General features: G+C 39.9%; 1 protein-coding gene across 6 annotated transcripts in view; it reads right to left on the bottom strand.

Annotated features, from left to right (window-relative positions):
- PLEKHH2 (pleckstrin homology, MyTH4 and FERM domain containing H2) overlaps window positions 1–27,720 on the bottom strand; it is a 128,796-nt gene that overhangs the window by 41,998 nt on the left and 59,078 nt on the right. For 5 of the 6 annotated variants that reach the window (XM_084623538.1, XM_084623533.1, XM_084623534.1 and 2 more), the window contains 12 exons: window positions 25,905–26,087; window positions 22,747–23,729; window positions 21,339–21,414; window positions 20,782–20,876; window positions 18,718–18,862; window positions 14,302–14,438; window positions 13,182–13,292; window positions 11,815–11,901; window positions 11,146–11,304; window positions 7,743–7,823; window positions 3,458–3,637; window positions 2,284–2,392 (listed from right to left, as the gene is read on the bottom strand). In XM_084623538.1, the coding sequence (XP_084479664.1) occupies window positions 2,284–2,392; window positions 3,458–3,637; window positions 7,743–7,823; window positions 11,146–11,304; window positions 11,815–11,901; window positions 13,182–13,292; window positions 14,302–14,438; window positions 18,718–18,862; window positions 20,782–20,876; window positions 21,339–21,414; window positions 22,747–23,729; window positions 25,905–26,087 (2,346 nt within the window). The remainder of the gene's footprint in view (window positions 1–2,283; window positions 2,393–3,457; window positions 3,638–7,742; window positions 7,824–11,145; window positions 11,305–11,814; window positions 11,902–13,181; window positions 13,293–14,301; window positions 14,439–18,717; window positions 18,863–20,781; window positions 20,877–21,338; window positions 21,415–22,746; window positions 23,730–25,904; window positions 26,088–27,720) is intronic. The other variant, XM_084623535.1, reaches the window with a different exon arrangement.

The raw sequence follows: 27,720 nt of genomic DNA, 5'->3' as shown, positions 1-27,720 counted from the left end.
GGGCAGCACACACATTCTCCTTTTGCTTTATAAGACTCTGCTAAAAGCTATTTTTTTAGGCTTTAACTAGTTAAGTGTAGACACCCAACATACATTCTCGCTCGTGTTGTCTAATATCAGCAAGTTTAGGGCCTGATCCTGAAAACGCTAACTCACATGAACTAATCCTTATTCCCATATATAGTCCCATTGATTTAAATGGAACTACTCACAAGGATAAGGTCAGCAGATCAGTCTCAGCATTTGTAACAGCAGATGCCCCAGCTAAGAACATTCTTCCACAGACTTTAGAGCAGCGGTGGGCAACCTGTGGCCCATGGGCCACACGTGACCGGTTGGTAATCCGCTGGCGGGCTGCGAGACAGATTGTTTACACGGATCATCCGAAGGCACGGCCGCCCACAGCTCCTAGTGGCTGCAGTTGGTTCACTGTTCCCAGCCAATGGGAGCCGCAGGAAGCGACAGCCAGCCCGCATCACTTTCCGCAGCTCCCATTGGCCAGGAACGGTGAACCACAGCAACTGGGAGCTATGGGCCACCGTACCTGCAGTCAATGTAAACAAACTGTCTCGTGGCCCACCAGTGGATTACCCTGACAGGACACATGTGGCCCGCAGGTTGCCCACCACTGCTTTAGAGACTGAGTGTCTACAGCTGAGCTAGAGATATTTAAATAAATTAAAAACTCTGTTGTATTTGGAAATAGAAACTATGTTTTGGCCATAAGGAACAAGATGCAATTCTGAATTTGGGCAGACAGACACATATCATAAAGCTTCAGCTCATTTTTGACTCTTCATGGGAGACTATTGTGTAACTTGCTCATGCCTGATCCTGCTGCAGAAGCACCGTGTGGGGGCAAATGGCCATTTCTCCAAAATCTATGTCTACCCCAGTTTAGTGCAGGAGTGGGTTTATTTTGGCAAGGTGAAATTTCTGCCATGAGTACTCAACGTGCTTGCTTGTTGGCAAGAAGAGAAGTGACTCAACAGTCCTTTGTTTAATAAAACCTACTTCTTTTATGGCACTTTCAATCAGTAGATATCAAAGCACTTTACAAAGGACGTCAGTATCATTATTGCCATTTTAGAAATGGGGAAGCAGAAGCACCAAGAGGGGAAGTGACTGGCCCAAGGTCACCCAGCAAGACAGTGGCAGAGCTAGGAATAGAATCCAGGTGTCCTGTGCTTCCCTTTCTCCCTGTACAACACCTCAGAAGAGCCTCACATTTATTTTAAGTCTCATAGAGGAAACAGGCTGGAATGGGTACTGTTGGTATGATGTTCAAGGGCTGAAATAGTCCTATCTTTGTAGGATGCAAGTTTGCCCCTGCTGCCCTTCTGTTTAGCAGAATCATCATGCTATTGTCTGTGTCAAGACTAAAACTTTAATGACTTCAATGACCCATAATTTATGTTATGTAATGTTTTGTAATTCTGACTGGCAGTAGCAGAGCCAGGTTTTGAGCACTTGGAGCGTGGGTTGAGGGGAAGGATAGGTATTGGTGGTGCCACCTTCAGTTATACCTACTGGCTTGAAAATGTACCACACATTGACCTAAAGGCTGCTGGGGAGGCACTTGCCTCCCCCATTATGTCCACCACTTCGAAGAGAAAGGGTGCTAGTACTAAATCATCTACAGAGTTGTAGCCCTGGTTTGCATTTACAAGGCCTTCTGTGTTCAGACCCTGATGTAAACAAACAAGTAGCACTTCTTACTGGGCCAAGAGATCTCTGAAAGATTTGGAGCCCTTTGATCCTGCAGGCAGCACAGGTAGTCTAAACCAACCATCTCTACTAGTCACCTAGATAGCAGTGTCCTAACTCACTAGCAACCAATAAATATAACCGCATCAGTAGCACATTATAGGAATGTCAAGTACATTAAAATGGATGGAAAGTTCTAAGGGGTCTTGGCCCCTTTTGTGGTTAATTCACTTTTGTGGTTAATTCATATTAAAATTGGAAGACAAAAGGCCCCAAAAAGCCTACTATGGAGCTCTTGCTTCTCTGTGAATAAAGTGTTTTGAATGTCTGTAAATGTCTAAGGTCTTTTCTACTGAAACCTAGTGACTAAACATTTACTGTTCATGAAAAACATGTTCTGAATTAACAAACTGACTATATCAAAACACAAGTATTAAAAGCACTGGAAGCTCTGCCTACAACTATAACTTCACTTTTGATATGTACAAAAAAGAGTGACAAATTTGGGACAAATACACTTGGAATATAGTTGATCAGATACATATTAAGATTATGTGGAACCAGAAACAAACTTACTGTGCTCCCCTTCCACATTTAACAGTTTGCAAACAAGCTGTTCAAATTCTGATCCAACATTTACATTGGTGCTCCCAGCAGCTACAGTCAAATGATAAAGCCAAGTGTCCTATAAGACAAAAACAAACAGAACCCAATCATCATTCCAAGCAGATTTTTGAGAGTTTAAAATATTAAATATTTTATTGAAATTTTCCAAAACAAAGAACTTCAAAAATATTTATTTTCAAAAATTCTACAGATGAATTTGGCACTCATGAACAATATCAATTGCTTCATACACACAGATTCTCAAGAAAGCTTAGCCAAAACATCTTAATTCTGACTTGCAGCAAGCTTTCTAGTCTACATATAGGTGTCTTTTGAGCAGAAAGTGCACTCAAGCCAGATGTGATGAATGTTCAATAGAGACTAGGAAGAGGGCACACACCTTATTTTTTTACATGTAGTTGAGACAGAATTTAAATGACTGAAAACTGAATTGCGGGGCACTAACTCACTAAACCACTGAGTCATCTTATAAGAAAGCTTTTCTCCCCACCTCAGAGTAGTGTTATACCTTCCTGTGAAGGCCCAAGGATTTCCCCTTATTTTACTTCCCTATCGCTGATCAAGGCCTTATATTAAAATCACCATTCATTTTAGCCAAGGAGAGCAGAACTGAGTCAGCGATCATCAAGAGATGCAAAGTATTCCCTCCTCTCCTCTCTAAGAGGCAAATATGATGTCTTTGTATTAATTATTGCCCTTCCCACCTGGGGAATAAGATCAGGAATCAAAATGAGGTCTACAAGACTGTTAAAACTTTTATTTTATAATGCTCTGAAATAATCTCTCTCATATTATTCTTGTTAGTCTTCCCCTTAGTGTACACTAGTTACCATTACTGCAGAAAATGGGCAGTAAGGATAGGAGTCCACACAGGAAAATCTACTGACATTTTCCAGATACCTTAAATGGGGTCAGTTAACTATAGTGATCACTCAAACTCTGATAAGTATGTGTAAAAGTGTGACCATTTGTCTGTTAGATCAGACCACCTTCTAGATGGTCTAGCAAAAAAGCCCCTTGTCTCTGACTGTCCACATCTTACTCACTGCAGAAAATGTTCATAACACAGTACCATAATTACAGCTGTCTTACTGAAACTTAAGAGATAGGGTACATTTACTACCTTCTCATGTTTCGATCCTATAAGAAGATAGGTAGGTCCTTGCTCTTTAGGATGGATAAGAATGGTATAATGTGTTGATAATAGACTGCGACCACTGGCCTCATAATCTTCATCTGAATCACATGACCTGTCAACTTCTTCAACTTTAGCCTCCCAAAGCTTGATTTGACCCAGAGGAAACTAAAAGTAAATACAAGAAATAGTCAGGGAGCAAATATACATCTTGGATAACATCAGTTTTACAGTTCTTGATCTACAAATGAAGAGAAACTGATAAACTATAATCAACATGTTTTGAACATTTGACATTGGGAAAGTCCATAAAATTCTATTCTTTTAAGGTCACTAAGAACTGTAGCATAAGCCACCTTCCCAGTTTACAATCCTGGAGGAGAGGAAGCGTGATCTTGTCATTAAAGCACAGTCCTAGGAATAAGAAGACTTCAGTTCTATTCCCACCTCTGCTACAATATATCTACAGGATATATTGTTCTTGATAGTTGCACATGGAATGCGCAACCTATCTGACACAATAGGTCTTGTCTCTGGGAGAAGATGCAACCCTTGAGATATCCCAGGCCCAATCCATTTGAGGATTCTCAAGCTCAAGACCAGGATGCTGAATTTAAACTTAGGGCATCTCTACATGTACAGTGCTGCAGTGGCGAAGCTGCACTGAGGCAGCTGCGTCTCTGCAGCACATCTGGTGAAGATACTCGTATGTCAACAGGAAAGCTCTCCCCCGTCGGCATAATAAAACCACCTTCGCAAGTGGCAAAAGTTCTCCCACCGACATAGTGCTTTCCACACCGATGTTTATGTGGTGTAACTTATGTCACTTAGGGGGGTGGCTTATTCACAGCCCAAGCAACGTAAGTTCTTTCAACATAAGCTGTAGTGCAGACATAGCCTTAATCTCGTATTTGATGGGGCGTCACTGTGGCAACTGGAGCATCACTATTGCTGCCATTGGATCCTTTTCAGTGTCTTCAATTTAATTCTCAGGTATAGTGGATTGCAGTATTTAAGCCTGGAGGTTACAAATGCATATATGACTATGGTCAAGTCCTCCTCTGTCAGGATAGATCTAGTCTATCAGTCAGCTATCGGTGAAAGAAGCAGTTTTTCATAGGTGTAACTATGTGGGCATCCACTATCAATGAGGAATACCGAAGGACACAAATACTACATACCATTTTCACAATTAGCAGGTGGGCTTATGCCCTCTAAAGAGGATGATATCATCATGCTGGCTAGTTTCTTGAAAGATCTCCCTTTCCCTACCTTTGTCTGGAGTATCATTTGTGTACTGCTGTTTATCAAGGCTGTGGTATCTTAAGACCATATATTTAATATGATGAGTGAGGGAAATGAGACTTGAGGAACTTGAGGAGCATCTTCCCATCACTCTGAGCTGAGTCTGATAGAAAGGATAGGAACCATTTCAGTGTGCTGCCACATACACCAGGTAAGAATTTGAGATAAGCCAGCACAACTTCATGGTCTATGGTGTCCAGTGCTGTGGAGAGATCCAGCAAAAAGAGAAGGGATATTTGTCCATGACCAAGAGCAGGTTGTGCACCATATTTATGGCACATTATTGGGCGGGAATGTTTCTTAAATATCACCAGAGACCAGGTGTAGTTGATGCTGACTCTTTGCCGGCTTCTCAATAATCTTGTTGTTAAATTGGAGATTAGGTACTGGGAAGTAGCTGGCAAGTTTGATTGCATCAAGAATTGTCATCTTGGATGCTGATTGGAAAATGAGTGTTTTAACGTGAGTGGTAAGGTACCCCCTTTGAAGAAGGCATTGGCTGTTAGTGAAGGATGCATATTTCTTGGTTGTACTTCACTAACCAGAATGGACATGGGTCAAAGATACATGTGCTGGCTTGCCTTTCCTGTAGTGCTTCTTAATTTCTTCCTTTATGAACCGGCCAAATTCTGAGAAAGGGGCTGTTTAATCCTAAGGTTCAGAGATGCCATCTCAGTTCCAAGAAACCTTTGCTATGAAGTACTTGTGCTAAACAGTATTTTTATTAAACTTAAATTAGGTTTACAAGAAGCTGTGTTGACAGATGATTTCAGTTAGTGTAATCCTTCTCCATTGTTTGGCACATGGTTTTCAAAACAATAATGCTATTTTGAATCCTTTTAACCAAATGGACTCCATTAATGTAACATATACAGCAGTTTACATTACTGAATGCCTCACAGGCTCTTTATTTCTATACACACATTCCATTGTAATATAAACATGTTTTCAGTTAGCAACTCCTTGAATACTGAAAAATAAATCAGTTTTGTCTTTGCATATGCAGTATTTTTAAAGTACATTCTGATTATAAAAGCTGCACTTCTTCCACATTACCATTTAATAAAATAGTTGTTCATTTTGGTTTAAAAAACTGCAGTAAAACTTACCCAAATGTTAGACAACTATTTATGATGAGCCAGCTAACTGCCTATGTATTTCTAAAGGGCCTGCTCACAAGGAATAATTTTCAAAGATAAGAACTTGAAAATGCTTGTACTTTAAACATACAGATTTCTTACTATAATTGAGGTGAAAACAAATTTGTCATCAAATCTCAGTCAATGTTTACACTGAAAATGTAAACATACCTTTTCTTAGTAGCTTCTCTGTAAAATGAGTTAGAAATTAATATTCTGAAATGAAAGTTTTACTGGATTTTGGAACATTATAGCACTGGTATACTTTCAAAGAGTAATATTAAATAAACAAAAATCCTGAAGTATGGCTTATTACTACTTGTTACAATGTACAGTACCGTAAGTAAGCACTACTTTACTAGTTTAAATTTTCCACTTGCCTTCAATGACATTACTCACACTGCAAAGTTACTCATATGGCTTAGTGTTGCTAGGATCTGGCCCTAAATCAAGAACAAACAGCAGGAGGCAACAGGGAGAAGAAGAAAAAGGGAAGGATGATGGAGAAAACAATATGCCAGATCTAAAGCCCAGTGAAATCACTATTAAGCCTGACATGGTTACATGCTTGTTTAGAGGATAATGTATATGTACGCCGAAAGTAACAATGGAGGTTCTCTGTGCTGCTTCTACTATTATTATTTTAATGATTTAATGGAGTCAATACACAGTCAACTGGCTATTGAGTTTAACTTTAATAAGGTTTGAAGTGAGTGAAATAAAATATACTAAAACTCAGCGGTTAACAATAAGACTGCTCAGATATCACTAAAATCCCCATTTTCCATCTCAGCAATGGAGACGTTTGGTCAGAGCAGTGGGAGAATGCACTGCCCAGAACGGGGGGGTGGGGCGGCATATTTCTGAGAAATGCTCCCCCATCTCAACAGGCGATGAGCTGCAATACTGGTTGGACCAGAAAAATGGATGCATCACTTTCAGAACGCGGGAACGGAGTAAAGCATGTGACCACAGATGGAGGAGCTGGGCCCCTTCTCTTCCTTGGGTTCTTGCATCCCACTGGCTGTTTGTGGGAGTGTGGGAGCTGACTGGCCCCTGCACTCCCCCTCCCAACAACCAAAACTTTCCCCCAGTCATCCTGAGTCCCTTGCCTCTTCAGCTGCCCTGCCCAACCCCAGGAACTCAATAGGTGCCCTGCCCTCCCTTTAGTTGTAGACAGTGAACTATGCTCCCAAAAAAACAGACAGACAATCAGTCAAACCTACAGCATCTTGGAATCAGGAAGGATTTTTTCCCCACTGGGCCAAATAATTGGCAGTGGTCCAGTGGGTTTTTCACTTTCCTTGCAGCACTGTGAAGGCACAAGTGGGGTAAAGAAGACGACCTGGATGTCTGTATATTGCGGGATAATATAGGAAGGTTCAACTTGTTGCAACATGAGGCTGAAGTACAGGGAAGATAAAGGCTAAAAGGGCCAGCTGCAGAGATCAATGAGACTGAAGATTTATGCTGGTGGACCTGTAAGGAGAAGAGGAGACCTGAAGTCTTTGTAGACCAAAGTTCCCCCTTTAGTACCCTGAACCCCCCTTAGGGGTGAAAGGTGAGAGGACTTTAGAAGTGAGCTAAGTCCAGGGGGATAGGCTGAAGAGTCTACCCTCAGTTATTTGTTCTATGGTAGGAGCCTGTAACCCTGCACTAGGCTCAGTTAAATGCCTGGCATGAGATGGGTAGGCATATACTATTCATAACCAGTGTTAGTTAATAAAGTTGCAGCATCTCGATTAAAAATCCACCTAGTGTCTATCTTTCATACACCTGAGAGTCCTGAGCAAACAAGTCACATTATTTTAACCATTAGAAAGACATACCTTATCTTCTTGACTACGGAAATAGTAAAGAGTTTTTCCAACCAGAGTACACCACACTCTTTTGGAGTATCCATGTTTCACCTGAAATTACAATATAGTTAAGTACAAATTATTTTTAATGTAAAACTTTTTTCTGAGATGGGCCCAGCCAGTGAAGCTTAGATACATATTTTAATTTCTCAGAATTCTGATGGCTGGAATAAAGAATTCCTGTAAAACATTACTATAAATATAAAAATTTGAAGCTGCATGACTTTCTGTATTACAGGCATTACAATTAAAACATAACAGGCCTGATTCAAAGCCCATTCAAGACAGCAGTAGTCTTTCCATTGGCTTTGGATCAGGTCCTACATAGAAAAAGCTGAGGAAATAAAAATTGGAGGGGACACTCAAACTACTACAACTAATGGTAATTAGAACTCTTATAGTGTCTTACACCCAAGAATTTCCAAGCACTTCATGAAAATTAAGTATCAAAACCCATATGAGGAAGGTAAGTCTTAACATCCCCATTTTACAGCGGAATAAAAGCAAAGGCACAGAGAGATTAAGTTATGTCACACAGTAAGTCAGCAACAGTCAGGAGTAGAAGCTGAGAGTCCTGACCACCGAGTTCTCTGCTTTAATCACCAAATCAGATTCTCGCCCATGCTAACTTTGACTAACATCATTCCTTTGAAGAGATGAAAACTAGCTGGTGAATGGAGTGGGATAACTGAGAGTAAAGTTGGAGAATAACTGAGAGTAAAGTTCGAGTAAAGAATGGAGTGGGATAACTGAGAGTTGCCTGCTTCCCCCAGGTCCATTGAGTAAATTAGCACAAGGTAGTGCTAAGTGAGTGCATCTAGCACTCAAGAAGTCTGGTTATAACACAACAGCCATGGGAGCTGAAATGAAGTTCCCCTTTATTCCCCACTTATGAAGTGGCATCACTAGCTTTTTGAATGGGGAAAAACATTTTAGAACAATCTCTAGCAGTAAGGTTATTGTCCCATAACTGCACAGATTAGGACAGATAGTTTCCTCATTCCTACCTATTCTTCAATTCTCATTAAACCATTGTAAAGAATAAAACAGACACCAATAAAATTTTTTTCAGAGACAGCTGTGAAACATAATGCTTTCTCACTGATATCACTGAAAAAAAGGGATGCTCTTTAGGGATATAAAGGGATGATGTGACCTAGCTGGGAAATCATTACACTGGCTCAATGGTTAACTTTTTAATTTATTAAATATTTCAAAACTTTATATTTCTAAATAAATAAGGTAAGACAGTCTTGTATTCACTCATAAGTATCTACTGTAATTGATATTCTATTTATGACCAAAAACAGCTGGTTTTAGAAGAGCATATGAAGTGACTGTATTCATGAAACCATGAACTTGAAAATCTTCTTTGTTTGTACCTCGTATAGTTATAAGACAAATACACCTGAAAAATAGGTAGAGAAAAAAGTTGTTCATCTCTATTTTTTCATGTTTGCTTTGTGAATTAGATAGCATTTGGTCTACAATCAATTTAAAAAGTTAAAATCCTAAAAAATCTGTTTTATATAAATTTTAATGGAAATATTAAAAGAATCTATGCCTTACTGTAAAAGTAAAGGAAATTAAACAAGAATAAAAGAAAAGCTACAGTTTAATTTAAACCTATGAAAGCAAACCAATTCCTCTTGTTCTGTTAATGCTTTAAAATTACAATTATAAACAAATTCCACCACCACCACAAGAAAACCCTTAATGGATTTGAACAAGCCTTGGTAAAAGTTAATTGCCGGAAGGCTTCAGTAGGCTGTCGTAGCAAACCAACTATACTCATAAGTACAAAATACTGATGACGCTGAGGAGGAGGTGGCACTTTGCTGTGAAACAGCTATTGTTAAAAGCAACAGAAGAATTGATTCATCTTTAAATTTAAGCTATTTTAAATTAAGAATGGAAAGTGCAGTTTGTACCACAGTGTAACACCAAACTGAATTCAAACAGGGTAGAGAATCTGCATATCAAGTGATAAAAATAAGGAAGGTCTAGAATACATTCGTATAGACCAACATTACACTTTCATTGACTTTGCTATCTTAAAAACAGAAAGCCCCTTCCTGGTACTTCAGGCACTAGGCTCAAAATTTTCAAACACAGGTGACTAACATTACCTACATCCATGTTTAGGGTACTTAAATGAGCAGTCTGATTTTTTTTTTCCCAGAGGTGCTGAGTGTGAGACCCAGATTTTAAAAAATTGGCCTAATTTTCTGATTACTAGGTAAATAGATTGGGTCAGATTCTCTGCTGTGCCCCAGCCCCTTTGTGCTGCTCTGGAGGTGCAAAGGGACAGGAAAACAGATCGATCTGGCCAGCTGATCACTTTCCCGGCATAAAGGTATACACAGCTAGTGCAGAACTAGGTCCTGCACCACATTCCCACCCAACCCTGATACTGGTGGCATCAGGAGCATGTACATGACGGGATCATGCTGAGCTCTGGCTGTCCCCACCTCATGTATACTCCCTTGAGACAACTGTCAGCTGAATCTCTGCCATTAAGGGCTTTTCCATTAGTACTGACACAATACACAGACATATAGCATATTTAATAAGAAGCTGGAAGGTGTTTCATTCTTCACAGATCAGAGGAGAACCTAAAGGTGAAGCCCCTGGTAAACTGCAATAGTTTCTACATTCCTGTGACTACATTAATGATAGACAGTCGAAGAGCAACATCTAAATCTGATGAGTAAATTAACCTTAACATAGTATATTCCCTCACTCTACACACCATCCTCATTATCTTGAAATATCTTGTTTTGACTGCTGATGTTGGAAAAAAGAGAGTGCCTCTTACACAAATGTTTAAATTGAGGCATGTGCTGAATCAGGGCCCTAATGATGTACAAACAGAATTCAGCATGGAAGGTAGTGAATCAAGTGGCCAAATGAAAAAGACTTGCCAACTTAGATTTTTATTATGGTATAAGAGGAGTAGGCAGTCCTTCTGGTTTATTCACATTGTAAGAGACGCAAACCTAATAGCACGTCTACTTTAATCTATTTACTCTTATGCTAAATATTTATAGTACATGTACTTTTGGACTTTAATTTTGGATGTCCCTCAAACAGCACTTTTGCAAAACCACACAAGGGTCAATGCCAAATACTGCAGCCAACTTAGATACTACTGTACAAAGAAGTCCTTGTTAAAGATCCAATTATGCTCCTGTTGAAACCAACTGGAGTTTTGCCACTGACGTCAATGGAAGGACTGGTTACTAAAATTAGTTTACTACAGGTGTTTTATACAGTTCTTGTTGCCTTTCTTCACTTAGAGATATTAAGCAGAAATATTTTTAAAAATAAAACCAGAATAAAAATCCTTTGTTAGGGAAATAAGTGTCCCTACCTTGGTCAGCAATCCTTTCATGGCTGGCTTCACATCAGGCTGTATGAAAAGTGGACTAGCAGCCTGAACTTTAAGAACATTCTGCAGTACTTTGATCCACTCTTCTAAGATGTTTGGCGAATCTGCAGTCAGGTAGTATGTTCGTTTTTCTGTGATCAACTAAATAGTGACAGAAAAGATGCCTTCAGTTCTAGGAATATGATGCATTTCAACTTATTTAAAACAATACACATTTATAAATACAAAATATTTGCAACATTTTTACTGTCAATTTTCAGAGTAGAACCGCTTAATGGCCGTGCAGAGCAGGCAGCCCTATAGTTGAGATCTCATTTGAAAGATCCCCCTATAGTAAATTACATGGAATTCATTTTACCTAAGTTGGAATCACAACTGGTGGCATGTGAACCTGTGGTTTCAGAGTGCTTGGAGCACAAAGCCATTCCCTCTGGGTTACATGTTACAGGTAACAATCTTACCTTGACAAGAATATGAAAAAGATAATCCTATATAGTCTTTTCCATCTCCAGTTTCTATGATTGAAACAATCCCTCCCCCCTCAGATGGAGGGCACTGACTGCCTCCAAAAGGAAACATATTTGGAGGAAGTGTCACTTTTAGGGGTGGAAAGAGACAACCCTCTAAAAATACAAGGAGATAAGGAAGCACCTGAACTGTTTGTTTTCCATCACCTCTTACAATGTGGCTGGATACGCTTAACTCAATTTGACCTTGTGGCTTTCGAATTACATCACTCTGTGTGAAAGAATGGGAAAAAAAGGATTATTCATCTGTAATAGTAATACAATACTGGTATAACACATTTAATACTTGATCACTGGAAGCATCCAGCACCTAGGACGGGGCAGGCAAACAGACCATTTAATCCAGCCCTCAGCTCCTGCCGGGAAGCAGGATCAGGGTTGCCCCGCTCCAGCCGGAGAGCAGGGTCAGGGGCTTGCTCCACTCCGCGCGGCTCCCAGGAAGCAGCCGGCATCACTCCCCCCTCCAGCTCCTACATAATATGTGGAGGCATGGCCAGGTGGCTCTGCACGCTGCCCTGTCTGCAGGCACTGCCCCCACAGCTTCAATTGGTTGCGGTTCCCGGCCAATGGGAGCTGCAGGGGTGGCACCTGTGGACGGGGCAGTGCACAGAGCCGCCTGGCTGCACCTCTGAGCCAGAGGGGGGACATGCCATTGCTTCCGGGAGCTGCTTGCAGTAAGCGCCGCCCAGAGCCTGCACCCCTGAACCCTCCCCCCAAGACCCAATCCCCTGCCACAGCCCTGATCTCCCTCCCGCCCTCCGAACCCCTTGATCCCAGCCCAGAGCCCCCTCTTGTACCCCAAGCCTGTGATCCCCATCCCCATCCCAGAGCCCTCATCCCCCCTGTGCCCCAACACCCTGATCCGCCTCCAAACCCATTGGTCCCAGCCCAGAGCACCATCCTGCACCCCAAACTCCTCATCCCTGGCCCCACCCCAGAGCCTGCACCCCCAGATGGAGCCCTCACACCCCTCCCCTGCAAACCAGCCCCCTACCCCAGCCCTGATCCCCCTCCCAGCATCTGAATTCCTTGGTCCCAGCCTGGAGCCCCCTCTAGTACCCCAAACCCCCCATCCCCAGCCCCAACTCAGAGCCCTCTCCCCCCTGTACCTGAACCCAGAGCCTACTCCCACACCCTAAACTCCTCATTTCTGACCCCACCTCAGAGCCCACACTCCCAGCCAGAGCCCTCACCCTATCCCGCATCCATACCCCTAATTCCGTGAGTATTCAAGGCCCACCATACAATTTCCATACCCCGATGTGGCTCTCAGGCCAAAACATTTGCCCATCCCTGACCTAGCAGGTACAGTGCCCTGAAATCCCATAAGATAAAAGTTGAGGGTGTTCAAAACTTTGAGGAACTGGGCTCTTTATTATGAAATGTTTAATTTAATGTATTCAAATGAAGAAATTTATTTTTCCATCTGGCAATTTTAGAGTCATTTAGAGGAATCAGGAACTAAACAGCAAACACATTACTCATACTCACCGGAGATTTGTAGTACAATAACTCACCGCCTTTGAGCACAAACCATCGTCGTTTCCAGGTTTTTACTTTGCCACCCATTTTTAACAAATATCCAGATTTTTCCAATGGCTCCTGATTATTTAAAATAAAAAATAAGGGATGTAATATATTATAACAAGGTATTTTGCCAAAGAAAAAAATGCCTGCATGGTAAATAATAATTATTACAATACTTTAGCTTTTTATAGTAGAAAGATCCAGTTTTTACATGCATTAAGATTCATGAGAGACAAAGTATTTTTCCTATTTTACAGTTAGACAGAGGTACAGAGATTTGATGCACAGTAAGAGCTAAGAACAGAACCCAGGACTCCTGATTCCCAGACCCAAGCTCTAAGCATTATACAACATTTTAATTAAATAATTATAAAAACCATTCCACATAAAGCTTGTCATTTTAAAAATATATATGCTCAACCCCTAACTTCTGGCCTAACCGACTGAACAGTCCCAGAGAATTATAATTCCGCAGCTGCACACCAACACATCTTTAGTGCAAACACCAGCAAAACAAAGCTCAGGGTTTGCTCTCTGAGAAAAGTGTCAGGAATTGAGGGATATGGTTCTCATCCCCAATCAGCCAAGCTGCTTGGATACCCAGGCCACCGTCATTAATACAAGCGGTAGTGAGGAATACAGTTGCAACCTGTTACCCAACACTGTGGGTTTGGATTCTGTGATCTGTGCAGCATGCAGACCCACTGACCACACGTCTGATATGCTCACAGTCCCCCACATCCTATGTGAGGAAGTTGCAGACACCCCATCTATGGACATCTTCTGTACTGTATACAAGGTGGTACGTAATTCTCCCTACCCCTGACCCTCTAGTGGGGCCTCTGCTGTTGCTGGTGCTGAGGCTGCTCCTCTGTACACCCAACCTGGTTCTTTTACGCTGTGTTTAGATATTTCACACACAATAGGTCACCCCAAGTCAGCATATGGGTCATTTAATGAATCTGAACACACTGCTACTTGTAATCATTACACTGTGTGCCAAGTAAATTTAGTACTGGGCTTTGTTAACATTAGGTGTAGAAGAAAGAAATACTATTATTCATTGCATAACTTTGGTACTCACATTTTTTCCATTATCACTAGATGAGGAACAGGTTTTAGGGAGTTTCTGCTCTGGCTCTGAATAGTCTGTATCTGTTGAGTAGGCATCAGGGGGAATAGCATAGTCACTTTCTGAGGTCATAGAAGACAAAGACACACCTGAGCAAAAAGGCAAAAAAGATGCCAAATGTATATTTCTTTGCCATCATATTTTAGATATGAGAAATCGGGCACGGGTATGGAGGGAACAGCTGAGCTGGGAGTTGTTGACAAACTAAAATATTAATAGCATTCCAGGGGAATTAAATATTTTTGATGAGAATATCAAGCAGTGCAAGTAAATTCCTTAAAAGTAATAAGGAAGTGTTTATTTAGGAATTTGGCAATGCTCCTGCCACATAAACATAAAGAATGCCAAGCACAATGTGAAAAATGTTATGTTCAAGAACATGATTAAAAGAAATTTAATATTTACTGGTTGTAAAATATTCTTAAATTTCAACTTATTATCTGAACTCAAAGATATATTGGGAAAAATTAAACTTTCTCACATGGTCTACAGTTTTCAGCTACTGGAAAATAATTATTTAAATAGACTACTGTAAGTCATCAACTTTGGAAGGCTTATTTGACTTTCAAGTGAAATCTGCAGCCACTGAAATTTACAGGGATCGATTCTTGACTCTTCTGTGCAACTGCAGCAATGTAAATGGTCCTTAGAATGCTGTAGAAACTCCTGGACAATACTTTACAGCATAAGTGGATTTCCAAATGATGTAGAGTTGCTGCAAAAACTTTATCCTTCCATCTCTACAGCCCCCAGCATAAGGGGCAAGCCAGAGCCACACTTTAGCTATTCTCAGCTAGTGGAGAGCAGCCAGAGCACAAGTTAGAGCAGTCCTAAGGCTGCCAGCAGCCCATCATTAATTTCTTCACTTCCATAAATCAGGTTCAGTATATATGACAATGTCTCTTTGTCATTCTTTAATCTTCAAAAAGAAACAGTGTTCTCTAACTCCATCTCTCTCTGACAATGTGCATAAGAGAGTGATCCTCAGCACCTCAACAATCAAATTGAATTAAACCATGAAACGGGGATTCACAATATGAACAGGCTGTTAGTTATGAATTAAAACTAAAATTATTCCAAACAGGTGTGCAAACACTCCCGTAAGAAACAAAAATATAATACTGCCACATCCTGTTGTCACTGCTTCATCTAAGAGCAAGATATCAGGAGAATCTTTCTTTCAAAGGAACAAAATTCCAAAGGAAATAATTCAGTGATTCCATAAAGTCATCAATTGACTACACTTGCCCATAATTTCAACAGCCATAGATCAAATATTAATTTTCTACCCGAAACACACTGAAGCCCATATTCCTTACAGTCAAATGGGGCTACTTAATGACTTATGAATGAAGGAAAATATTTACAGTCTCTTGTTTAAAACATTTAACTGTTTACATATATATCTTTTAAATGCCATCAGATTTAATAAGTTCTGTTAAATCACCACACTTAAGAGTTCTGCAGTAGATCACTAGCATTGCTGTACATCATATTACGTCTCTGTCTATTTTTTGGTGATCAAGTGTGGGATCTTCATGCTAAAGTATAAATGATTTTTCTTTCTTTTTTCTTTATCATCTGGTTCTCTCAGGTAGTTAGTTGCCTGTATGGCAGATGAATTGCCCAAAGGTCTGTCATGTGCTTAGATTATAGATGAGCTGTCTAAATTGCCTTTCCCTGCCACTCTTATTTTCTTTGACTCGCAATGAATGTGGGGAATTTTTGTACTGTCAGTTATGAATAAGAGCCTGTGCAAATTTTTTCCTGTCAACAAACTGTGTATTCAAATCCAGTTTCAGAATAAAAACAAGTTTTAGCCCACGTCAACCTGTTTCTATCAAAAACCACATCCCGTTTTTGCCCTGAATGATTCACTAATATTAAAACAAACTCTTTGCTTATTCATCATAATCGGAAAAAACATTTCCAAATGTGAAACAGTTTCCTTTTGAAAAGATTTACTTAAAACTACTGTTCAACTTGGAAGAGTTACTGTGTAACATTTTTCAGAGTAACAGCCGTGTTAGTCTGTCTTCGCAAAAAGAAAAGGAGTACTTGTGGCACCTTAGAGACTAACCAATTTATTTGAGCATGAGCTTTCGTGAGCTACAGCTCACTTCATCGGATGCATACCGTGGAAACTGCAGAAGACATTATATACACACAGAGACCATGAAGCAATACCTCCTCCCACCCCACTGTCCTGCTGGTAATAGCTTATCTAAAGTGATCATCAAGTTGGGCCATTTCCAGCACAAATCCAGGTTTTCTCACCCTCCGCCCCCCCAGCCCCCACACAAACTCACTCTCCTGCTGGTAATAGCCCATCCAAAGTGGCCACTCTCTTCACAATGTGTATGATAATCAAGGTGGGCCATTTCCTGCACAAATCCAGGTTCTCTCACCCCCCTCCAAAAAACCACACACACACAAACTCACTCTCCTGCTGGTAATAGCTTATCCAAAGTGACCACTCTCCCTACAATGTGCATGATAATCAAGGTGGGCCATTTCCAGCACAAATCCAGGTTCTCACCCCCCCCACCCCCATATACACACAAACTCACTCTCCTGCTGGTAATAGCTCATCCAAAGTGACCACTCTCCCTACAATGTGCGTTTGCACTGTAGGATTCTGTTTATTTTGTTTGATTAATTCCATAAAATATTAGCTGATTTTACAAATAAAAATATTGTTTTCGTAACTTCCAGACCTGTAAATTCATCTGGGTTTTGAGAGTCAAGCTGGGCTCTTTCCTCCTAAAATAATATCAGTAATTATAATACCATAGGCCAATATACCCTTAGTTTTACCTGTGCAATCCCACTATCTTCAAATTATGCATTATAAATAAGAACACATGCTCAAGGCTGTGAAGAAAGACTTCTGAATGTGAAACAATGCAGGGCTATCTTCTTGAGTCTCCAGAGACAGCATGAAATAATAGGCCAGATTCCATGATTGCCTACAATATTGTAAATCCGCAGTGATTCTAATCAATTCAATTAAGATAGATTGGTGTAGAAACTAGTGTGAGAAACAACTCAGGCCCAAAGCTTCGACAGGTATCAACTTAACTATCAGCAAAGATAAGTCTGGCAGGGAAGTGGGAGAAAGACTTAAGCCCTTTTACACTAGTGCAATCCAACTGCAGCATGGATTTGCACTGACACAGCTTAGGTGTAGCTACATCAATATAACTACATCAGTGCAAATAAGCCCTTACATATCTTAGCGGGCACTTGGCATGGTAGAGAAATTGGGTATGAGAGAAACAAACCCAGTCAGGGAGGGCTTCAATACTTCCCACAATAGGAGCGCTTTAACAATTATGTTCTGTTTCCCCTATCAGAGGACCAACCAACCAAACCAAATTGAGGAGAAAGAATTAGGTTAAGGACAATTCTAGAAAACAAGAATGTTGTATACATTCTATGCAAGGCAGAGTTTATTGGGGAAACTTAACAGGGGCCTGTGGTTGGCACTCAAATTCTGCTAATCCATTGACTACATGTGCCTGAGTATTACATAAGTGAAACTCTAGTTAGTTAGCAACTGACCTTGTCCAATCAGAGTAAGTAAATAACAATAATATTTTGATATCTGTAACACTATACTATCAGAGCATCTCAAAGCAATTTACCAACAGAAAATTAAGGCTCACTTCACCCCTGTGAGGTAGGTAAATGCTATTCCCTTTTTCCAGAGGGGGAAAACACAAGCACATGGAGGGTAACAGACACTTGTGTGCCAGGGACTAACTTCAGTTCAGCCTCTTCCTCTCTTGGCACAGGTCTCATGGGATGCACTATAAAACTGACTGCTTTAGAGGCAGAGAGGATGGAGAATGCCTTTAAGAAGGTGGGCTTCACACTATGAGATCAAAGAACTACACTGAATTCCTCTGCTGTCTGATTAGGTTAAATTATTACCTTATAAACTTAAGGAAAAGATTTTGCTGACTCTCACTATTTTTTTCTGCTCAGTTATTCCATCTAGTTACAGTCAAAGGTCACAAAAATCCACAACACTTCAGGGAACAGAACCCAGATCCCCTGACACCCCGCCTTGTGCTTTAATCGCAAAATCATCTTTCCCCTCAAATGACAAGAAGATACTACAGCAATACCTTAGAAATACATATAAGTATTGGTAATCAAAAAAAGGAAAGCTGCCCATTCTCCTGCCAGGTTGCTTTGGTTTCAGCTCTGATATGTGAAAATTATAACAAACGAGCTAGATCCATGTTCAAGGCAACCATATTTTAAAAATGAGAAATAAATTGATATGAAGAAGAAACAATGCACGTGCTCCAAAATCATATTAAGCCTCTCAAAATATTTGTTTTTATGGTTTTTGCCCACCTCGTTTCATGGCCCTGGGGCTACCTGGGCCACTTCTACTTCGAGAGTCTGATTCTGAGGTCCGTGAGCTGGATCGGGAGCTGTCTTCTTCCTCTGATCCCGAAGAGTCATCTAAGAATGGGCTGTTGCTTATTTGAGTTGCTTTCTACAGAAATTAACATACATTCTTTGAAACTTTATGCAAAATATACTACTTTATGGATGTATTTATTTTATTGGCTTTTAAAACAGCCTACTTCTGCAACAGGCACTATAGATGCCTACCATGCTAAAGATTTAATTGCAACAATTAAAACAAAGCGAAACCAAACCAAACCACTACCACCGATTATATACATCACCCACAATAGAGGGTGGTATAAAAACTAAAATTATTGGCACTAGCATTGTTGCCAGGAAATCTTGCCAGGACAACTACCACCAAGAGATGTAAAACGAACCCAAAAAAATGCAAATTAATCCAGCTTAAAAATACCTAAACTTTACCTTGTGCCCCAATACTCACCAAACTTTCTCTCTGGTGCACCAACAGGGAAACATGAGTACGAGGATGAGTATATTTCACTTTACAAATAAAACTCACAGGGCATGATTTAGCAGCCACCTATGGTCTAAGTTCTGGCTGAAGGTGTGCACTACTGCCTGTTGGCGAACCTGTGTTCTGGCAGACTGAGGTGGAGGTTGGCTACCCCAAAACTATGGTGAGGCTGAAATTAACACTGAGGGAATGTTCTGAGGCAGGGCTAAAAGTGAGGCAGCCACTGATCCAACATTAAACATCCATGTAGGGATGACTCCTGTTCTTGGCAGGAATCATTTGCACAGCAGGATGTGTGTGGGGTCACTCCTTGACAGAATACAGACACACATTAATGCTGCCTTTGCAGCATGTGTGTCTGCTAGGGTTGCCAACTTTCTGACCAAACAAAACCAAACGCCCTTGCCCCGCCCCTTCTACGAGGCCCCACCCAGCACATTCCATATCCTCTCCCGCTGTAGCTCACTCTCCCCCACCCTCATTCACTCATTTTCACTGGGTTGGGGAGGGTCCCTTTTCGACCAGGTGTTCAGTTGAAAACTGGACACCTGGCAACTCTAGTTCTGCCAGTTTCATCAGGAAAGGGTACTCTGTTCAATTACAATATTTGGCTTTCTACGATATGATCTTGTACATTCAATAGTTACACTGCAAGTAATGGGCTTTGTGCAGGGGGCAATCAGTTGCAACAATCTGTAGCGATCAGCCCTCCTTGTCCCAGATTACAAAATGCCAGTGAAGACACTTCAAAGATCCTACTGCAGCCTTTCATGGAGGGGGAGGGTTTGGCTGGTGGCTCCCATTTACCTCAGGTCCACGAGTCACATAGTCACATCCCAGCAGTCTGCCCTGCCACACCCCAAATTCATCTGCATGCTACAGCAGATAAAGCTCTCATGCAGCACAGCTCCATGGCATATGGAGGATGGGGATGGCCTTTATGGACTCTTAGCATCTGCACTACCTCTGCACAGCACTGGAACTCGACTGGTTCCACTGCATTTAGATTGGACTGCAGTTCTTTCTTGGGCCCCAGGATTCAGCACATAAGTAGCAATATACAACTGAAACCCCCCCCAACACCTATCTATTACATCATTTCTGTTTAAAAACATACAGCTCTTCAAATTACAAGAGGTTGCCAGGAAACAAATAATGTTCTGATTAAATTCTGCAAGCTTCTGAAAACAAATAGCTTTGGGGTTGACACAAAGACCCTTCCAGATCTAAATCTGTAATTACAGCATTGCAACCAATGCAGCTCTTTCAATAATTAACAAGCCCTGGGAAAACCAGTAAGGGCCACAACAAAAATTGACACAGGCTTGTAACACTTTATAAGCAACAACAATTTATTTTCAGGACATTTGACATTTCCATTACTTCTGGATTTTTTACGGTCTCTAAACATGATCTTATGACAAATTTGGCAAAGTGCCATCAAGCATAAAATGCCAAGTTCTTGAATGTGGAGCTTAACAGTATGGCTTTTCACACAACTTCATTTTAAACAACAATAAGATTACCCCTTTCAGAGTTGTGTAGACTGGAGTGGTCATGTTCTTGTATATCAAAGAAGTGTATAGTCCAGATATGGTATACGAAGCTATAGAAGCAGTACCTGAAATACATAGCATAAAACACATTTCTTTAAAATTGCCCTCCAAAATTATTTAAAACATTTGGTTGGATTCTGATGTCACAGCACTGTAGTGTTATTGTCTTCACTACAGTTACTTCTAAATTATACTGGAGTAATGGCGTATGAGAAAATCATAATTAGGACCACTAGTCTTTTTGTAATGCAAGTACATTCTCTCTCTTTTGATGTCTGGTTATATAATCATCAAGAATTCCAAAGAAAGTTATAGTGAATTAAGGACTATAGTGAATTTGTACTTAAGAGGCAAGTATTCAAGAATAGGTGATAGAAATAATGAAAAGGTTAAATCTGTTTGACCATATCAAAGAAAAAATCCAAAGAAATCTTCAAAGGCATATTTTAGAGGCATCTGGGACAACTGGCCCCTTATAAATTACAGTAAGCAGAGGATTTTGGCTGTTGGTACAAAGACCCACTTACTTTTGTTAGAAGAGTCCATGTTGAAAGCTTCAGAGATTCGTAAACCTGACTTGGCTACAGCATAAATTCTGCTTTCCTAACATAAAAGCAGAGATGTTTTATTGTAGATATTAGGAAATGAAAGGTATTTCTTCCTCAAACCTCCCCTTTGCCCTCACACTGCTATAAATATGTGATATAGCAGAGTTATCAGTGGCAGCTGAAATGTGACGTTGTCTACACCATGCACCAGACCAGTGGTCTTTCAACCTTTTCTCATACAACTGTTGCCTGTGTACTAGGGAGTTCTTTGTTTTGAATACAAAAATCAGTTCCTCAAAGAATAACTGGGAGAGAACATTCTATACTAGAAGACGACTAGAAGTTCTCTACAAAGGGAGGCTACAGAAGTAGCTTTTCACCAAAAGCTGTTCAAACTATGGTAGCAAAAACCCGTAACGAAAAACTTCACATGCACAAACTGTTAAAGTAACATTAAAGTATAGTTCATCTCTGACCTAACCCCACAGTACCAACAGGCCAGGTACTTGTATTACCCTATAATTTCAGATTCTGCACTAGGTGGGCATAACAAGATAAATCATTGGCAAGAGAAGACTTTACATTCTCAGGCTGGAAGGAGCTGACTCAGAACTAAATAATTTTAAGGAGAGGACTAAAACAAATTATTAAAGTCTGACCCCTTGTGTCATGATGTAAAATTTGTATATTAATTCTCTTACGTTAAAACAATTTGTTTTAAATATCTCAATGGAATTGTAAAATTCTTCTGTAATCAGTGAATTACTACTACTACTACAGATTGAGAAATTTCTCCGAACAACTAACAGGACTAAAAACTTCTTTAAATATGGTCTGTTGTGCCAAACTATATTTACAATTATCTAATTCACAAATTATTGGCCTGGATTGTATTGCCTAGTTTTTAGAGCAAAGGACTTGGAACCAGGACTCCTAGGTTCTATAGTCATAAAAAAAAAGGTTAGTGGTTAGAGTCATTATCTAGTTGTGTGTACACAAATGAACACATGAAAATTAGATATGACTTTTTCAAAAATTGGTTCTCTACATACAAAAAAATGGCCATACATTTTTATATGGCATTTTAAAAGCAAAGAGCTCATTAGCCCATGAATAGGAGAATGGCTGTTGAATGTATGCAATTTAAATATTTCACTGATATGATTTACTCCATATTCTTCTGCAAGAGGAAAAAATACAAGATCCTAGAATAGTTATTAAAATTGAACTTGCTTCTGAGGAGTAGATAATCTCAGTTGGTATTAAAACAACAAATCATATTCCCACCATAGACACAGGTAATGAGAAAGGTACAGGAGAGAAAAGTGTAATAAAAGCAACAAGATGAGTTAATTTAAATCAGTAAAAAATATTTAATTATATTTACCCAGGAGGGGAATCGATGCAGAGGAGGAGTAGGGGGTTTGTTGCTAATTGCCTTCCTTGTTATATCACGGGACTCCTGGTCTTCTGCACTCTGTGCCTCAAAAGAGTCATAGGTAAATGCTCCATCATAATCAATCTCCATTTTCTCTAAAATGTCAGTATTTTCCCCATCCACCAGGTCGATGTCTGTTTCCTGAGGTCTCAAGGGCCGTACCATGCTTATAGCATTTCTATTTCTATCAGACACTCTGTCGGAACTCAGCTGGGGTTGGCTTAAGTGCTTTTTTGCCAGTGCTGCACTTACACTGAAAACGTTGGGAGTCCGTAACTTTGGAGGGGGCAAATTTGATGGAGAATTTGATTGTGTCACACACTGAGAATCTGTTGAAGGTGTCAGGACTGGATGCTTAGGTATTAGAGCAGGGGTTAAAATTGGACTTGGGGTATTTGCTTCACTGGATGAGGATGAATAATCTAATCTCTGAGACTGAAATTTTTTATTCAGTTCATCTGAAGAGCTATCTTGGCCTTTTCTATCAAAGGCTTCAGAATTGCTCTTTCCAAGTGGATTGGACTGACTTTTCCGCTGAGATCCTTGCTGCCAGGAATACAGCATTTTGTGCTCGGATCTCTGAACTGCAAAACTCTCCTCTTCAAATAGAGAACTACTGTCGTCAGATGCTGTCAAATACATTTCACTCCCAATTCTGCTGTATCTTGTGCTTTCTTCAGATGTCTGACTTGAAACGGTAGATGCACGCCTGGATTTTGGTCTTTTATTACCTCCTTCATCCTCATCTGAGCTCCAGTCACTACCTGTAATGCATGAGTTCTTTGATATATTACTATCTATATCTTTTGATGAATAGCTTGTTCTTGCATTTTTATTTTGTTCTGATCCACAGGAGCTTTGTTGCAATGACCTCTGACCTTTATTGCTCTCATGTGCAAGAGCAGCACGGGATATTTTCTGGATTTTTTTCTCTAGAAAAGAAATACATGAGTTTGACAGAATTACTTTTAATAAAATTAGCTGTTAAAGCAATTTATAATCAGAACTGCAAGTTTAATGTAGTTAAAGTTAAGTTCATTTAATTTTTGGTGGATGTTGTAAAAATAAACAAAAATATTTGTCGGCAAATACTACACATATTCTGGAATGTCAATAGGGATAGTGATGAACATATACTTGAAAGAAAGTAGAAATGGCATTTATCAAGGAACTGTAACAGAAACCATTCTTATATTTAGTGGTCTATCCGAAAAACTAAGAATACTAATGATGAATGTAACAAAAAGGGAGAGCAAGATGTGCCAAACTTTAAAAGAAACCAGATATGCAAGAATTTTTATGCTGAAGAGGACATATGCACTTACCCACATTAATAAATCTTAAAGATTATAAAGCTTTTCAAATGTAGGAAGGAAAGTGTGAAGATTAGATTGAGAATCAAAATATTCTGAGTTTCTATGTTATAGTTAGAAATCCCTTCTGCATGCCACTGTTTCACTCCCAGTGCTGAACGCTTAAAACCCACTGAAGTCTCATGGAAAATGTTTAGGAAAAGACATTCTGTTCAGATATAACTCTGCTTGTATTGTCTGTAACTCTTTCCCCCATTTTTGTTATTACATTAAAACATGATCATTCAGAGTTAGTGTATAGCACTGTTGTCTAGAGGTTAGAACAGGATACTTGGACTCTGGGGAGTAGGTTCTGTTTCTGACCCTGACACTTAAATCTTTGTCCTTCAGTTTCCTTATCTGTAAAAATGAGATACGTATCCACTTTTGTAATGCACTTTAGGATCCTTGAATGACAGCATCTATATAAATATTATCTGTCCCAACTGCTCATTTCCTATTTGGGACATGACAATTAGCAGCTGTAAAGAAAATCTGATGTCACAAGCAATGTTTTAAGACTTCATATGGGGAATAAGAAGCAGGAGTAACTACCCTGTTTTCTCAGGGAGTCACGGTCTCCCTGCTGCTACAAAGAGGAAGTAAACTACACTGTGTCTATATCTGTCACAGCGTACTCACCCCAACGTGTTGGCATATCTATATCACTGGGCACATTGTGGTGGGGAGAGAGTGCAGAATGGATTCAAGATGGTGCAGTTGCAGGAAATGGTGGTAAAGTGCACAGGCACAAGGGGAAGGAGGTGTCTTATGCTACTGCTTCTTTGTGCTAGTATTCAGGGTAAGCCATTATCTCACCCATTTTAATTACAATACGCTGAGTTTATCTTGCTGCGCTTGGGTTTAAAATTGACATTAGAACAGCAGTGTTAACATATAGAAAACATATGGAAAAAGTGAATGCAAAACTTTGAATATTTAATTCAGCTCATTCCTTCATGAACTTTAAAAAGAAATCTTGGGAAGTCAGATCCTAATCTTGCAGTTGAAACCAAAGGGGTGGAGCCCTGCACCTGTGCAAAGCCCAGAGACCTGTGAAATTCTGCAAAGTCATAAAGGTCAGCCACAGCAGATCAAATTGTAAGACTGGGGCCTTAATACTGTTAGATGCTCTCCCTACCTAAAGTATGTTAATTAAGAGTTTAAGCTGAAAAATTAATAAAATGAAGTCTTAAACCAAGTAATATATATCCATTTAGAAACAGATTAAACATATATTTAGATGGATTTCATTATTTTTTCTTGTCAACTAACAGCTCTGAGTATATCCCCTCATTACAGTTTTACACCCTCTTTTGCACTACAGGGCTGCATCTTGTTTTTTGATATTATTGAAATTAATGAACACTATAGAATAAATGGGGATAATCTTTTGGACAAGGCCCAAAAGCAACCTCCTCTTCTAAAGGCTACAGCAGTGATCCATCAGCATATGCACACAGCAAAATATTTAAGCAATGTACTAATGCTACATCAGAAGATTTCTAATAATACAGACGGTCTTGTGAGACAGATGAGTGCGAAAAGCTGTAGCTCACAAAAGCTTATGCCCAAATAAATTTGTTAGTCTCTAAGGTGCCACAAGTACTCCTTTTCTAAAGGCTACACCGTGTCCTATCTGAAAGTCCTTTTGTCCTATTTTGAAGGAGACTATTCCTGAACATAGCTATGTTTAAAGCAATTTTAATTTTCCACTAATTTCTTCCAGAATAAAATTAGATCAGGGTTAAATACCTAATATGTTATTACCGTCACTCAATTCTGATTCTTTACTTGATGATTTGCTTATTTCATCAAATGTAATAGCTTGCTGAGGACTTCTTGCTCTGTTCAAAAAGCATCCAAAAGTCAAACTGCTTAGTTGCTGGCCTTCCCCAGGTTTACGTGTTGAAGGGACACTTTTCTTCCCCATAATTTCTGCAAGTGTAATAATTCATAAATTTAGTGTTAACATGGCATATGCTAATACGTTTTACTCTTACACAGTCTTATTAAGTAATATTATCATTTTTAAAAACCATAATAAAACTAAATATTTTGATATTAGAAATAAAAACCTTCTTGAAATCCTCTCCATACCAAACTCGCAAACTAAATTTCCACTTACTAAAGAAATATGATTCTCCTTCTAGAAAGTAAAGAGGGGAGAAAAACTATTTCTTTTAAAATGTTTACAACAGAAAGGTGTGTTCTGAGAGACAGAGTAAAAAAGACAGTGACTATAAAGTCACAGCAGAATAACCTTGGGTATTATGTTTGCAGTTCAGCCTACATATCAATCCAGTATACACCTAAACATGATAAAAGCAGACCAACTTTAAACATGCGAGGATTTAAATGGGTACCATATTTCTTCAGATTTTCAAGGGATAATTGAGAAGGATAGGTCTAAAGTTAAAATTAGGCTCAACCTAATGACACTTTCTAAAAATAAGTGGGGTCACTCTCTTCTAGAAAAGGAAAATGTTCACTAATCATAGCCAGGAAACTCTTTGTGACAAAAACTATAAACTGATAGCTTTAAAAAAAATGTAGCAACTCCTGCTCTAAACACAAAAAGAGGAGTAAAAAGAGAGAACTGTCAAGATCTTTGTGATAAGAGTCCTCCCAAAATGGCTGGATAAAAAGACAGAACTGGATTAGATGCCCTATGGTACAAAATATAGCCACAATAGTAGTAACCTAGGAAATACACATAATGGATCTTCCAGATCACCAGGGGATAAAGAGCACAATTAAGGAAGACAAGGACATTATTAAGAAGCTACTCGGTTTCTTTGCACCTGAATTCACCACAGAGGATGATACCTACCCCAGACCTGCTCTTTTCTGGTAATAAAGACAAAATACTATCAGACATTGAGATGTTAGAAGAGGTGCTGGAACAAATTGATCATTTAAAAAAAATAAATTACCAGGCCTGAATGGTATACATCTATGAGTACTGAAGGAGCTGAAGTATGAAGTGGCTGAGCAGCTAGCAAAAATGTGCAAGCTCATTAAAAACAACTACTTTGCTAGAAAACTGGAATATTTTAAAAAGTTCTATGGGTGATCTGGGAAAACAGAGATCAGTAACCCTTACATTATTACCTGGTAAATGGGTTGAAACAATAATTAAAAATTATAATAAAACATCTGAAAGATCATGATCATTGATATGATAGGATCTAACCAGAATGGTTTCTGCAAAGAGAAATTGTGTCTCATTGATCTCTTAGAGCAGGGGTGAGGAACCTACGGCCCATGGGCCGGATCCAGCCCGCTGCTTCATTTAATCTGGCTCACAGCAAGTGTCCGTGCTGTGAGCCAGAAGCCTCGGTGCTCTCCCCCGCCCCCCTGCGGGGCTGGAGCCGTGAGCGCTGGCTTGCCCTGTTGCAGGGGGAAGATGGGGTTGCCAGGCTGTTAAAAGTTCGGTCGGCTCTGTGCAGCTCCCAGAAGTGACCAGCATGTCCCTGTGGCCCCTAGGCAAAGGGGTGATCAGGGAAGCTCCTCATGCTGCCTCCGGCCCCAGTGCCAGCTCTGCAGCTCCCATTGTCCAGGAACCACA

Source organism: Lepidochelys olivacea, assembly GCF_965140295.1.
Source record: "Lepidochelys olivacea isolate rLepOli2 genome assembly, chromosome: 3".
NCBI lineage: Eukaryota > Metazoa > Chordata > Testudines > Cheloniidae > Lepidochelys > Lepidochelys olivacea.
This window is presented reverse-complemented; position numbering and strand designations above follow the sequence as displayed.